This window comes from Malaclemys terrapin, chromosome 8 (assembly GCF_027887155.1).
Source record: "Malaclemys terrapin pileata isolate rMalTer1 chromosome 8, rMalTer1.hap1, whole genome shotgun sequence".
Taxonomy (NCBI): domain Eukaryota; kingdom Metazoa; phylum Chordata; order Testudines; family Emydidae; genus Malaclemys; species Malaclemys terrapin.
The window spans coordinates 47,220,138-47,233,184 of NC_071512.1; the positions used below are offsets into that span (position 1 = coordinate 47,220,138).

Sequence of the window (13,047 nt, forward strand, 5' to 3'; positions counted from 1 at the left end):
ATTTATTTCTGAAGCAGAGAGCTCAAATCTCCCAGCTCCTCCTCGCTTTCCACTCCAGGGATGCTAAGCTCCAAAAATCACCACCAATACTTGTACAGACACATCCTTACACAGCCCTGCCAGCGAGGCCTGTCCCCTGTGAAGTGGTGCATAAAAGTGGCTTGCTCTTTAAGGGAAACTCCTCCCACATTTCAGTTGCTTTTCTCAAAATAATAGGTTCCAGGAAAGGCATTTGTTTCCCCCGTGCCTACCTGAAACCCACTCGCAGGCATCAGGGACTGGGCTGGAGAAGAGAAGGAGCGAAGGTAATGGGGAAAGCGGGACATCGCTTTGGTAGGCTAAAAGGAGAGAAATGGCTAAAGTGACTGTGAAACTGAAATGCAGAGTGGGCAGCTGACAACTGTGAGTTTAACATTCCTGCAGATCTTGGGCAATCAATCAGCTCCATTTCATTCCCTTATTGCAGCTGGATCTGATTCACATCACTAAGTGTTAATAGGAATCAGAACAAGCTACCACTATATTTATAGAGAGAGTGAGCATGTGTGCGATATTTCTGTCCATAAAGGTGGCCTAGTCTTCTCTAATAAAGTTCTAAGCCATTCTGCTGAAATGCTGTGGTTTCTGCTCACTGACAGCTCTATGCACTGAAGAGGTGTGCTCCTTCTCTGTCGCAGGAGACCATGGTACAGAGAGTGGCAATCATTGGAGCTGGCGTGAGTGGACTGGCCTCCATTAAGTGCTGTCTGGACGAGGGATTGGAGCCCACCTGCTTCGAGCGAAGCGATGACATCGGAGGGCTCTGGAAATTCACAGTAAGTGGGAAGCTCTGACAAAACATTCTGATTTCAGAATACGGCTGGTGTTGTCGCATCCCAGCTGTCACTCCATTCTGCATACGCCCTGTCTTGTATTTTACTTTCCCTGACGCCTATAGACTGGTTTGTTCTTCAGGAGAAGTATCTGTTCATTGTTTAGAACAGATCACTAACTTTTGGGCACCATATCTTTCTATGGCACTTGCACAGGGTGGTGAAATCTGTGCTAATGGTCACTTTACTAACCACAGACACAGCCACAGACTGATTTGGAGTAAAGGGGAGCTGTGGCTGCTCTGAAAATTAGGCCATCAGTCCCTGTAAAAGTTCCTTTGTGTTAATCACAAGGTGCTGTGCAACCACATGTTAGAACAGCCAGAAATATAACTGACTCTGTGGAGGCTTTATTGAGATTTTACTGCTTACGAGTTAATTAGATGTCTTAAAAATAAAGCAAACTCTAGTTCCGGCTTAATGCTTTTAGAAGCGAGGCTGAGGGCACAATTTGGGGACGGGAATCCGAGCCAGCTGCGTCTGAGCCAGGCAAACTCCACTCTTACTCATTTACTCTGGCAGTGAGTGGGAGGGAAGTTGCGTCCGATGATGGTGCCACATGCAGTCCTTATCGGGCCTTGCTGTCTTATCAGAGCCCTGCGCCCTAGCCGCCCACCCCTGGAGTGCAGGGCAGGAGTTTGGTTTTGCTTTGCTGTAACACGAAAAGCTCGACTCCTTGCTGGATTCTACCACCCCTGAAGGGGAAGAACCTTTCAGTACCCCCGCCCCCCAAAGTGACCCTCCTGCATGTATGTTCTCTGTGGCGGTCGGCAGGCTTGCAGGAATGAATCTAGACTCAGCGCAGAGCCATGTTATAAAAAGACTCTGCCTGCAGGACAAAAGTTGACATCAAGCACTGCAACTTTCTTCTTGCTGCCCTGCTCTCATGACCTGATCCTCCCGACAGCACAGACAAAGCCCTGACTCTGATAGGTGCCTTATTCAAAGAGCTGCTTATTGCCAGATCACAGGGTCTCGTTCTTCATTCTCTCACTTGGGTGAAGGAATAAGGCCCACAGTGAACCGAATCTCATTTCCATTGTGCTTGTGATGAAATGTTGCGAGGCAGTGTGGGCTAGTAGGAACCAGCACCTTAGGCCTTCCAGTCCTGCTTCTGACGCTTGTTAACCATGTGTATGGAGCTGGACTTCTCTGCCTCAGTCTCCCCATCTATGAAATGGGGTACTGACAGGACTAATGTTTGTGTATTGCTGCAAAGATGTGCTGACAAGGGGACAGCTCACACACACACACTAGCACTCATGGGAGGGGGCTTTGGAGGCAAACCTCTGAGAGGGTTTCCTCATGAAGATCCTCCCAAGCAATAGAAAAGGCGCTACCCATAAACTTTGCTGATTTTCTGCACCAGCCCCGACCCTGAGAGGAGCAGATTCCCAATCCTCAGGGGAGAGGCTGCAGAGAAGTTAATGTAACCTGGGGCTTTCTTCCTTTTTCTGATGGTTTTTCGTGGGGCCAGAAAGGTGAAGATGCGCCCTTACCGCCCCCCCCCAACCCACATAGTCACCTTCCCCTCCCCCAGCACAAGCCTCAGACTCACAGGAAGAACCACCAGGGGCAGAGAGCTGCCAGAGCCAGCTGAGGCTTCCAACGAGTAACTAGGAGACAATGACAGGCCAGCACAACCCAGAGAGAGCCTGGACAGAGAACCTAACCCTTCTCCAGGAGACGAGGCGGCCATCAAAGGCCAGAGCTGGAATGCAGGTGTGCTAGGTGTCATGGGTGCACAACAGGGGCATAGCCATGAGTGGGAATGGGTGGGCCATGGCCCACCCACTTAGCATCCAGGCCCACCCGAATCTGAGCAGGGGTATAGTCCCTGGAGTGTCACTCGGGCACCTGAAATACAGGGCGGAGCTATGCACCCGCCCTTCAGAAAGCCATGCTCTGGCAGCTCTGCCTTGTCATTTTCTGAGCCGCCCCATGCGCATGCCCAGCTTGGGAGGTGAAGCCCTGTGTCTGGGGGCACCCAAGGCTAGGAAGAGGGTGTGGCATCAAGGGAGAAGCACCCCTGTTCACGCCAGGAGCTCCCCGCAGGGAGTTCCACTGGATGGGACACCTGGGGAAGCCTTACATGCTCCCTTCCCCCAGCAGGGGCCATGCACCCCCACGCTGCAGTCAGCAGTGACTCCCAGCCAGTATAAAACAGAAGGTTTATTAGTCGTCTGGAACACAGCATAGAACAGAGCTTGTTAGCACAGAAAGTAGGGACATTCAGCAAAGACTGCCTGGGGAGATCCAGAACTCAGAGCCATGGGCTCTGTTCCCCGAGTCTCAAACCAGGAGCCTGACTTGCTTCCAGCAGCCCACCCTCAGTCATGCCCTGTTGCTCCTCTTCCGTCCTTTGTGTCTTTCCCAGGAAGACTGATCACCTGGCCTCCCCCTCTTTGTTCTCCAAATCCTCCGGCTGGCTGTTGCAGAGGATGGGCCCCGGCCATCAGTTGCCACGATACAGAGTGTCCAGCTATTGTCTGGGCCCAGGGAGCTAGACAGCAGTCACACCTGCCCTCTAGGTTCTCTGCAACGATCACACACCTTTGTCCCACCACCTAGAATAGATACTTGTGCAACACATAAGGGAAACCGAGGCATACAGAGAATATTCATACAAAACATTAAGAGAATTCCCACTTTGTCACACAGCTACAGCAACGCTTGCATAAACAAAAACGCAGGAGCACTTGCATTGCCTCTACGCACCACTTCTTTCTGCACCACCCTTTCTTTTTAAATATTGGAATGGAGTTCCAGCCGGAGAAGCCCAGATTGACAACTCTGGAAACCAAAGACCTCTCCAGATGCCGTTTCCTTCACTCTGCCCTGTAACCACACCTCAACACCAATCGCAGGCTCCATCTCAAGGAGAGAGAAGGGATTTCACTCCCTTTGCCCACTCGGACCATGGCTACTGTCTTGACAACAGTAGGTCCAGTTAGTACCAACTCAGAGGGTGGTTTTTGTGGTGGAACACCTGGCTGCTTGGAATGGGTGTGAAGCCACTGTCTAATTTAACAGAGGGCGCACACATTGTATCCATATCATATTGCATTACCAAGGGATGCTTGGATTGGAGTTGTCTAGGCTGGGTGGTCATACTGCTGAAAAGGATCTGGGCATGATAGTGAATCACAAATTGAATATGAATCATTCTTGCAGGGCCAGTGCAAGGATATTTTGCGTCCTAGGCGAAACTTCCACCTTGCACTTCCCACCCCCAACGCTCCCCCTTGAGCATCACTTATTATAAACTTTCAAAAATGAATACTGCATAATATGGCATTGTTCAATAGAATTAATACATATTCGGCTTGAAAATTTATTATTTTCATTATATTTAGATTACATATTTAATGAAAATAAATGAATAACCTGACAGGGTGTGGGGCTGGCTGGCTTTGGGCACGGGGGTGTGGCAGGGGCTGGCTGGAGACGGGGGTGTGGGGCTGGCTGGCTTTGGGCACGGTGGTGTGGCAGGGGCTGGCTGGAGACAGGGGAGTGCGGGGCTAGCTGGCTTCGGGCAGGGCAGGGGATGCAGAGCTGGTTGGAGATGGGGTGCAGGGTTGGCTGGAGATGGGGGTGTGGGGCTGGCTGGCTTCGGGCACGGGGGTGCGGCAGAGGCTGGCTGGAGACAGGGGAGTGCGGGGCTAGCTGGCTTCGGGCAGGGCAGGGGATGCAGAGCTGGTTGGAGATGGGGTGCAGGGTTGGCTGGAGATGGGGGTGTGGGGCTGGCTGGCTTTGGGCACGGGGGTGCGGTAGTGGCTGGCTGGAGACAGGGGAGTGCGGGGCTGGCTGCCTTGGGGCATGGGGGTGCTGCAGGGGTTGGATGGAGGCGGGGGTGTGGGGCTGGCTGCAGGCAGGGCAGGTGGTGTGGGGCTAGCTGAGAGCAGGGTGGCAGGTACTAAGGCTGTCCCTAGATATTCTTGGGCCCTATGCAGCCCCCCCACGTGGGGGGGGTGCCCCAGTCTTCCGTGGGGGAGGTGGGAGTGGGGGGGAGGCCTCCGGGGGGCCGGGGCTGGCTTGGGAGGCAGGGGGGAACTACCTCCCCGCACTCGCCGGTGGCGTGGCTGGGGCCGGGTCTCTGCTGCAGAGCTCAGGGGAGTGGGGCAGGGCGGGGCTGAGCAGGGGCTGGGCCCCGGGGAAGAGCCAGAGCAGCAGGGAGCAACACAGCGCCCCCAGCGGCTGGAGGAGGAATGACATCACTTCCCGGCTGGCCGGAGCTGATCAAAGAGGGTTACACATTTAGCCGGTGCCAGGTGAGCATCCCAGACATTTTGGGCACCGCTTTTTGGCGCCCTCAAATCTTGGCACCCTAGGTGGTTGCCTAGTTTGCCTAGTGGATGCACTGGCCCTGCAGCTGTGAACAAAGCTGATATCATTATGGGGTGTAGTAACAGGAGTGTCATATGTATGGGAGGTAACTGTCCCACTCTACTCGGCACTGGTGAGGCCTCAGCTGGAGTACTGTGTCCAGTTCTGGGCACCATGCTTTAGAAAAGATGTGGACAAATTGGAGAGAGACCAGAAAAGACCAACAAAAATGATCAAAGGTTTAGAAAACCTCACGGATGAGGAAAGCTTAAAAAACCTGGAGTCTGGTGGCACCTTAAAGACTAACAGATTTATTTGGGCATAAGCTTTCGTGAGTAAAAACCTCACTTCTTCGGATGCAAGTGAGGTTTTTACTCACGAAAGCTTATGCCCAAATAAATCTGTTAGTCTTTAAGGTGCCACCAGACTCCTTGTTGTTTTTGTAGATACAAACTAACACGGCTACCCCCTGATACTTAAAAAACCTGGGCACCTTTAGTCTTGAGAAAAGAAGACTGATGGAGGGACCTGATAAGTCTTCAAATGTGTCAAGGGTTGAAGGTAGGAGAAGTGATGCATTTAATCTGCAGCAAGGGAGATTTAGGTTAGATACTAGCAAAAACTTTCTAACTCTAAAGGCAGTTAAGCTCTGGAATAGGGTTTCTAGGGAGGTTGTGGAATCCCATTTTTGGGAGGTTTTTAAGAGCAGGTTGGACAAACACCTGTCAGTGAGGGTCTAGGTATACTTGGTCCTGCCTCAGCACAAGGGGTTGGACTTGCTGACCTCTCAAGGCCCTCTGAGCAGTGCAGGAAATACTGTTGGTGCTTCGGGAAGTGGCACTCTTCCCTCTGAATCAATATTGAACATGTCCCTAGTGTGATGTTCAAGGGGGCACCAAGTTGCTGGAGGCGCCGTCCTCCAGATGAGATGTGACACCACTCACAGGATCACTTGTGATCATTACAGGGACTTGTTTGTATGAAACTAGGCCTTAGCCCCAATGTCCTGGACAAATTCCAAACTGGTCGTTTCCACTCTGCCTCTGAACTCTTCCCCTGCACCTCCGGTTAAGGATGGTATTCTTCACCCCTGTACTGCAATGGTGCTGTGTGCTCCAAAACACCTGCCGTGGGACACGTGATCATTAACCCACCTCCTGGGGTCCTGCATAGAATCATAGAAGATTAGGGTTGGAAGAGACCTCAGGAGGTCATCTAGTCCAACCTCCTGCTCAAAGCAGAACCAACACTAACTAAATCATTCCAGCCAGGGCTTTGTCAAGCCAGGCCTTAAACTCCTCATTAAACTCTTGCACATTAAACTCCTCGGGCGAAAGGTGCAATAATTCCATCACATCCAGAGCTTTCCTATGGAAATGGCATTTGGTCCCCGGCCAACTTTTGTCTGATCTGAATTGGTGCCAGAGTGGCCAAGGCTGTGTAGCAACTCCTTTAGACCCCAGCATTTTGTAAGTATAATTGAGATTGTTTTCCAATGTGCATTACATTGCATTTATCAACATTGAATTTCATTCATGATGTCCCTAGCCTCTGTTTGACAGAAGCTAGAAATGGGCGACAGGGGATGGATCACTTGGTGATTACCTGCTCTGTTCATTTCCTCTGAGGCACCTGGCATTGGCCACTGACAGAAGACAGGATACTGGGTTAGATGGACCTTTGGTCTGACCCAGTATGACCATTCTTATGTTCTTATCTTCCATTTTCTTGCCTAGTCACTCAGTTTTGTGAGATCCCTTTGTAACCCTTCGCAGTCTGCTTTGGACTTAACTATTTTGAGTAATTTTGTAACATCTGCAATTTTGCCACTTCACTGTTTGCCCCCTTTTCAAGATCGTTTATGAATATGTTGAACAGCACAGGTCCCAGTACAGATTCTAGGGGGGACTCTGCTATTTACCTCTCTCCACTGTGAAAACTGGGCATTTATTCCTACCCTTTGTTTCATATCTTTTAGCCAGTTACTGAATCCATGACTGCCTACTTTGCTTAAGACCCTTTGGTGAGGAACCTTGACAAAGACTTTCTGAAAGTCCAAGGACACTATATCCACTAGATCACCCTTGTCCACATGTTTGTTGATCCCCTCAAAGAATGCTAACAGATTGGTGAGGCATGATTTCTCTACAAAAGCAGTGGTGAGTCTTCCCCATCATGTAGTGTTCATCTATGTGTCTGATAATTCTGTTCTTTACATAGTTTCAACCAATTTGCTTGGTACGGAAGTCAGGCTTACTGGCCTATAATTGCCTCTGGAACCTTTTTAAAAAATCAGTGTCGCATTAGCTGTCCACCAGCCATATGGTGCAGAGGCTGATCTAAGTGATAAGCTACACACGACGGTTAGTAGTTCTGCAATTTCATATGAGTTTCTTCAGAACTCTTGGGTGAATACCATCTGGTCCTGTTGACTTATCACTATTTAAGTTATCAGTTTGTTACAAAACCACCTCTATTGATAGCTCAATCTGGGACAGTTCCTCAGCTTTGTCACCTAAAAAGACTGGATCAGGTATGGGAATCTCCCTCATGTCCTCTGCAGTGAAGACCGATGCAAAGAATTCATTTAGCTTCTCCATTATGGCCTTGTCTTCCTTGAGTGCTACTTATGCACCTTGATTGTCCAGTGACCCCGCTTCCTGCTTCTGATGTACTTAAAACAAATTCTTTTTTGGCCTGCCTAATTATGCTTTTACACTGGACTTGCCAGAGTTTATGATTTTCTATTTTCCTCAGTAGGATTTGACTTCCAATTTTTAAAGGATGCCTTTTTATCTCTAACTGCCTTTTTTACTTTGTTTAGCAATGGTGCCATTTTTTTGGTCCTCTTACAGGTTTTTCTTGTGGGGGGGGGTGGTATACATCTAGTTTGAGGCTCTCTTTTGGTGTTTTTAAAACGTTTCCATGAAGCTTGCAAGCATTTCACTCTTGTGACTGTTCCTTTTAATTTCTGTTTAACTAGCCTCCTCATATTTATGTAGTTCCCCTTTTTGAAGTAAAATGCTACTGTGGTTGGTTTATTTGGTATTTTCCCCCTATCAGGATGTTAAATTTAATTATATTATGGTCACTGTTACTGAATGGTTCAGCTATATTCACCTCTTGGACCAGATCCTGTGTGCCACTTAGGACTAAATCAAGAATTGCCTCTCCCCTTGTGAATTCTAGGACTAACTCCTCCAAGAAGCAGTCATTAATGGTGTTTAGAAATTTTATCTCTGCATCCCGTCCTGAAATGACATGTACCCAGTCAATATGGGGATAGTTGAAATCCCCAATTATTATTGGATTTTCTGTTGTTGTAGCCTCTCTAATCTCCCTGAGCATTTCACAATCCCCATCCTAGTCAGGTGGTCAGTAGTACATTCCTCCTCTATACTCTCAGTATTCAAGCATGGAATTTCTGTCCATAGAGATTCTGTGGTACAGTTTGATTAATTTAAAATGTTTTCTATTTGACTTTATGCTTTCTTTCACACATAGTGCCACTCCTGTGTCCTATTGATTATCATTGTTCCCCCAAAGTTCTGTGATGCCTATTATATCAATATCCTCATTTACTACCAGGCACCCATTTTAATATTTAGACTTCTAGCATTTGTGTACAAGCACTCATAAAACTTGTCAGTATTTGGTTCTCTGCCTTCCTGTGGTGTAATTGTCTGGGACTCTTTTTCATTTGACTATTGTTCTTCAGTTCCTACCTGTACTTTGTCAACTTCTGTCCTCTCCACTAAGATATAGAGAATCCCCTTTCCACAGAGTTGGCACCTATGTCCCCTTTAATAGATCCTTCCCTAAGGGATGTCTCTAAGGGATGTCTCTGTCTGAACCATGAGCTCCTCCAGACCAGCTTTCCCCCAGCCCTTAGTTTAAAAACTCCTCTATGACTGTTTTCATTTTACATGCCAGCAATGTGGTTCTGTTCTTGTGTAGGTGGAGCCCATTCTTTCTGTACAGGCTCCTCCTTTCCCAAAAGGTTCTCCAGTCCCTAATAAACCTAAATCCCTCCTCCATCATCTCATCCACACATTGAGACCCTGCAGTTCTGCCTGCTTTACTGGCCCTGGGTGTGGAACTGGAACCATTTCAGAGAATGCTACTATGGAGGTCGTGGACTTCAATCTCTTACCTAGCAGCCTAAATTTGGCTGCCAGGGGCTCTCTCCTACCTTTCCCTATGTCATTGGTTCCTCCTTGTACCGTGACCATTGGCTCCTCCCCCAGCACTGCACATAAGTCTGTCTTCACCGAGAAGTCTGAAGGAATGCCTAACATAGTGAATGCTAATGGGAAGGGGGTAGGTTTAGCGGATAAAATAAAAAAAGAACAAGTTAAAAATCACTTAGAAAAGTTAGATGCCTGCAAGTCACCTGGGCCTGATGAAATGCATCCTAGAATACTCAAGGAGCTAATAGAGGAGGTATCTGAGCCTCTAGCTATTATCTTTGGAAAGTCATGGGAGACGGGAGAGATTCTAGAAGACTGGAAAAGGGCAAATATAGTGCCCATCTATAAAAAGGGAAATAAAAACAACCCAGGTAACTACAGACCAGTTAGTTTAACTTCTGTGCCAGGGAAGATAATGGAGCAAGTAATTAAGGAAATCATCTGCAAACACTTGGAAGGTGGTAAGGTGATAGGGAACAGCCAGCATGGATTTGTGAAGAACAAATCATGTCAAACCAATCTGATAGCTTTCTTTGATAGGATAACGAGCCTTGTGGATAAGGGTGAAGCGGTGGATGTGGTATACCTAGACTTTAGTAAGGCATTTGATACGGTCTCGCATGATATTCTTATCGATAAACTAGGCAAATACAAATTAGATGGGGCTACTATAAGGTGGGTGCATAACTGGCTGGATAACCGTACTCAGAGAGTTGTTATTAATGGTTCCCAATCCTGCTGGAAAGGCGTAACGAGTGGGGTACCGCAGGGGTCTGTTTTGGGACCGGCTCTGTTCAATATCTTCATCAACGACTTAGATATTGGCATAGAAAGTACGCTTATTAAGTTTGCGGATGATACCAAACTGGGAGGGATTGCAACTACTTTGGAGGACAGGGTCATAATTCAAAATGATCTGGACAAATTGGAGAAATGGGCTGAGGTAAACAGGATGAAGTTTAACAAAGACAAATGCAAAGTGCTCCACTTAGGAAGGAAAAATCAATTTCACACATACAGAATGGGAAAAGACTGTCTAGGAAGGAGTACGGCAGAAAGGGATCTAGGGGTTATAGTGGACCACAAGCTAAATATGAGTCAACAGTGTGATGCTGTTGCAAAAAAAGCAAACATGATTCTGGGATGCATTAACAGGTGTGTTGTGAGCAAGACACGAGAAGTCATTCTTCCGCTCTACTCTGCTCTGGTTAGGCCTCAGCTGGAGTATTGTGTCCAGTTCTGGGCACCGCATTTTAAAAAAGATGTGGAGAAATTGGAAAGGGTCCAAAGAAGAGCAACAAGAATGATTAAAGGTCTTGAGAACATGACCTATGAAGGAAGGCTGAAAGAACTGGGTTTGTTTAGTTTGGAAAAGAGAAGACTGAGAGGGGACATGATAGCAGTTTTCAGGTATCTAAAAGGGTGTCATAAGGAGGAGGGAGAGAACTTGTTCACCTTAGCCTCTAAGGATAGAACCAGAAACAATGGGTTTAAACTGCAGCAAGGGAGGTCTAGATTGGACATTAGGAAAAAGTTCCTAACTGTCAGGGTGGTTAAACACTGGAACAAATTGCCTAGGGAGGTTGTGGAATCTCCGTCTCTGGAGATATTTAAGAGTAGGTTAGATAAATGTCTATCAGGGATGGTCTAGACAGTATTTGGTCCTGCCATGCGGGCAGGGGACTGGACTCGATGACCTCTCGAGGTCCCTTCCAGTCCTATAATCTATGAATCTAGATGTCTCAAGATCCCCAAGCTTTGCACCTGGCAGACAATTCACGGTGCAGTTCTCCCGGCCATCACTTGTTCAAACTTGTTGACCGTGATATTGTGTTTAAACAGGGTTGTGGTTTCTCTGCCTGTCACTTAAGAAGAGCCAGGCTGTCACACAAAGAGTCATTAATCTGTTTGCACCTGAGACAAAGCAGAGGAACTTTAGGGGGATCCTGTATTTCTTTAGTCAGTTAAAGAATAAAATTAGGGCCCATCCCAGATGTTTATAAAGCTCCTTATCTCAACAGGTAAAGATACTCCTGTATTTGCAGCGAAAATCCAACTAAGCAGCATGCAGTTGACAAAGGTTCAACTCCCTTTCTTGCACCTCATTGCCTGTTAATAGGGAGCTATGTGTTTTGTTCTGTTTTCATTACATAACCCTTCTTACTTCACATTCCCATTTGCAGAGCACAAGTACAAATGCACACGTATCAGGTAACTTTAAACACTCAGCATGAATTGGCAACAGCCTACTTTAACCCTTAGGTCACTGGCAACTTCCCGACTACCAATCAAATTAATGTTTAGCGCATAAGTATCAGTGGGACTATTTACTGTATCCCCATCTTGCCAATGCAAGATTCCTCCCACCCGTTTTATTTCTCAATGCCTTGGTCAAGTTTTAAACCTCCTAGGAGATTAGTGCTTGCCCTGTAATAGGTGGCATTGTGATATGCAGCCATTCACTGTCTCTAGGAACGCCTATACAGCAAAAAATAAAACAAACAAGACATGGCAGAGAATCTTGTAGCTCAGGCTACAACACTAAAAATAGCCACGTAGACGTTCTGGCTTGGGCTGGAGCTCTGTCTCTGAAACCCACCCCATGGTGAACAGGAGAGACAAGACTTGAACTCAAGCTGTGTGGAAGCCTGTTTGTTTTTCAGTAACATGTAGCTGTTTTCTTTAATAAATGCCTCCCGGTGAAGACAGTTGTCGATTCCATATATCATGACATGCACCACTTCCCCTGTGAGACTAGTACACAACAAAATAGATCTGTCAGGCTGTTCAGTCCAACTCTTTTTTTTTTTTTTTTCTAAATTACATACTATTTCTCCCAGCTAGTTCCCCCTCCATCATCCTAACCAACTCCAGCCACAGCCTGCACCCACTGGAATCAATGGGATTTTTAGCACTAATTTCAATAGGTCGCATTAGACCTTTGCATTTCATCAGCAGACAAAGCCAAATAGCCTCACATAACAGGGTTCAAAAAAGAACTAGATAAGTTCATGGAGGATAGGTCCATCAATGACTATTAGCCAGGATGGCAGGGATGGTGTCCCTACCTCTGTTTGCCAGAAACTGGGAATGGGTGACAGGGGATGGATCACTTGATGATTGCCTGTTCTGTTCATTTCCTCTGGGGCACCTGGCATTGGCCACTGTTGGAACACAGGATACTGGGCTAGATGGACCTTTGGTCTGACTCTGTATGGCCATTCTTATGTTCTTAATTTTCTGCATTTTCCACATACCGAACTCTCATGTTCGTATTAAAGGGAGGTTGATTAAGGCACTACCCTTGTCCCTCTGAAAGCCTGAGTTGAAATCCTGCCTCGGATCACAGTCAAGACACATGTGACTAGCTCTCAGAGTGGGGGCAATAAAAGTGGGTCTTTAAATAGGGACAGGTGGGGCCTTGTGGATGAGCTCAAAGAGGTTGAACCAGGCATAGGTGGCTGCGAAGAAGGAGGGGAGTATGCAAAAATCTGACGAACAAGCAGACAAGGAAGGGGGTGTTGGTGGAGCAGAGGGGATGGGGAGCCAAATTCCTTGCCCTGCTTTGAGCTTTGGTTTTATCTTAGCAGCTTTCTGCAGCAAAGAAACCACAGACCTCCTGAAGACCTGAACTGTGGTCTCGGCCAGTAAATGGAGGA

At 47.4% G+C, this 13,047-nt stretch overlaps 1 protein-coding gene across 4 annotated transcripts in view; it reads left to right on the forward strand.

Moving 5' to 3' along the window:
• The first annotated feature begins 312 nt into the window (after positions 1-312).
• LOC128841570 (flavin-containing monooxygenase 3-like) overlaps positions 313-13,047 on the forward strand; it is a 45,935-nt gene continuing 33,200 nt past the window's right edge. For all 4 annotated transcript variants that reach the window (XM_054036710.1, XM_054036712.1, XM_054036709.1 and 1 more), the window contains exons 1-2: positions 313-402; positions 678-815. In XM_054036710.1, the coding sequence (XP_053892685.1) occupies positions 379-402; positions 678-815 (162 nt within the window). In that variant the 5' untranslated portion in view covers positions 313-378. The remainder of the gene's footprint in view (positions 403-677; positions 816-13,047) is intronic.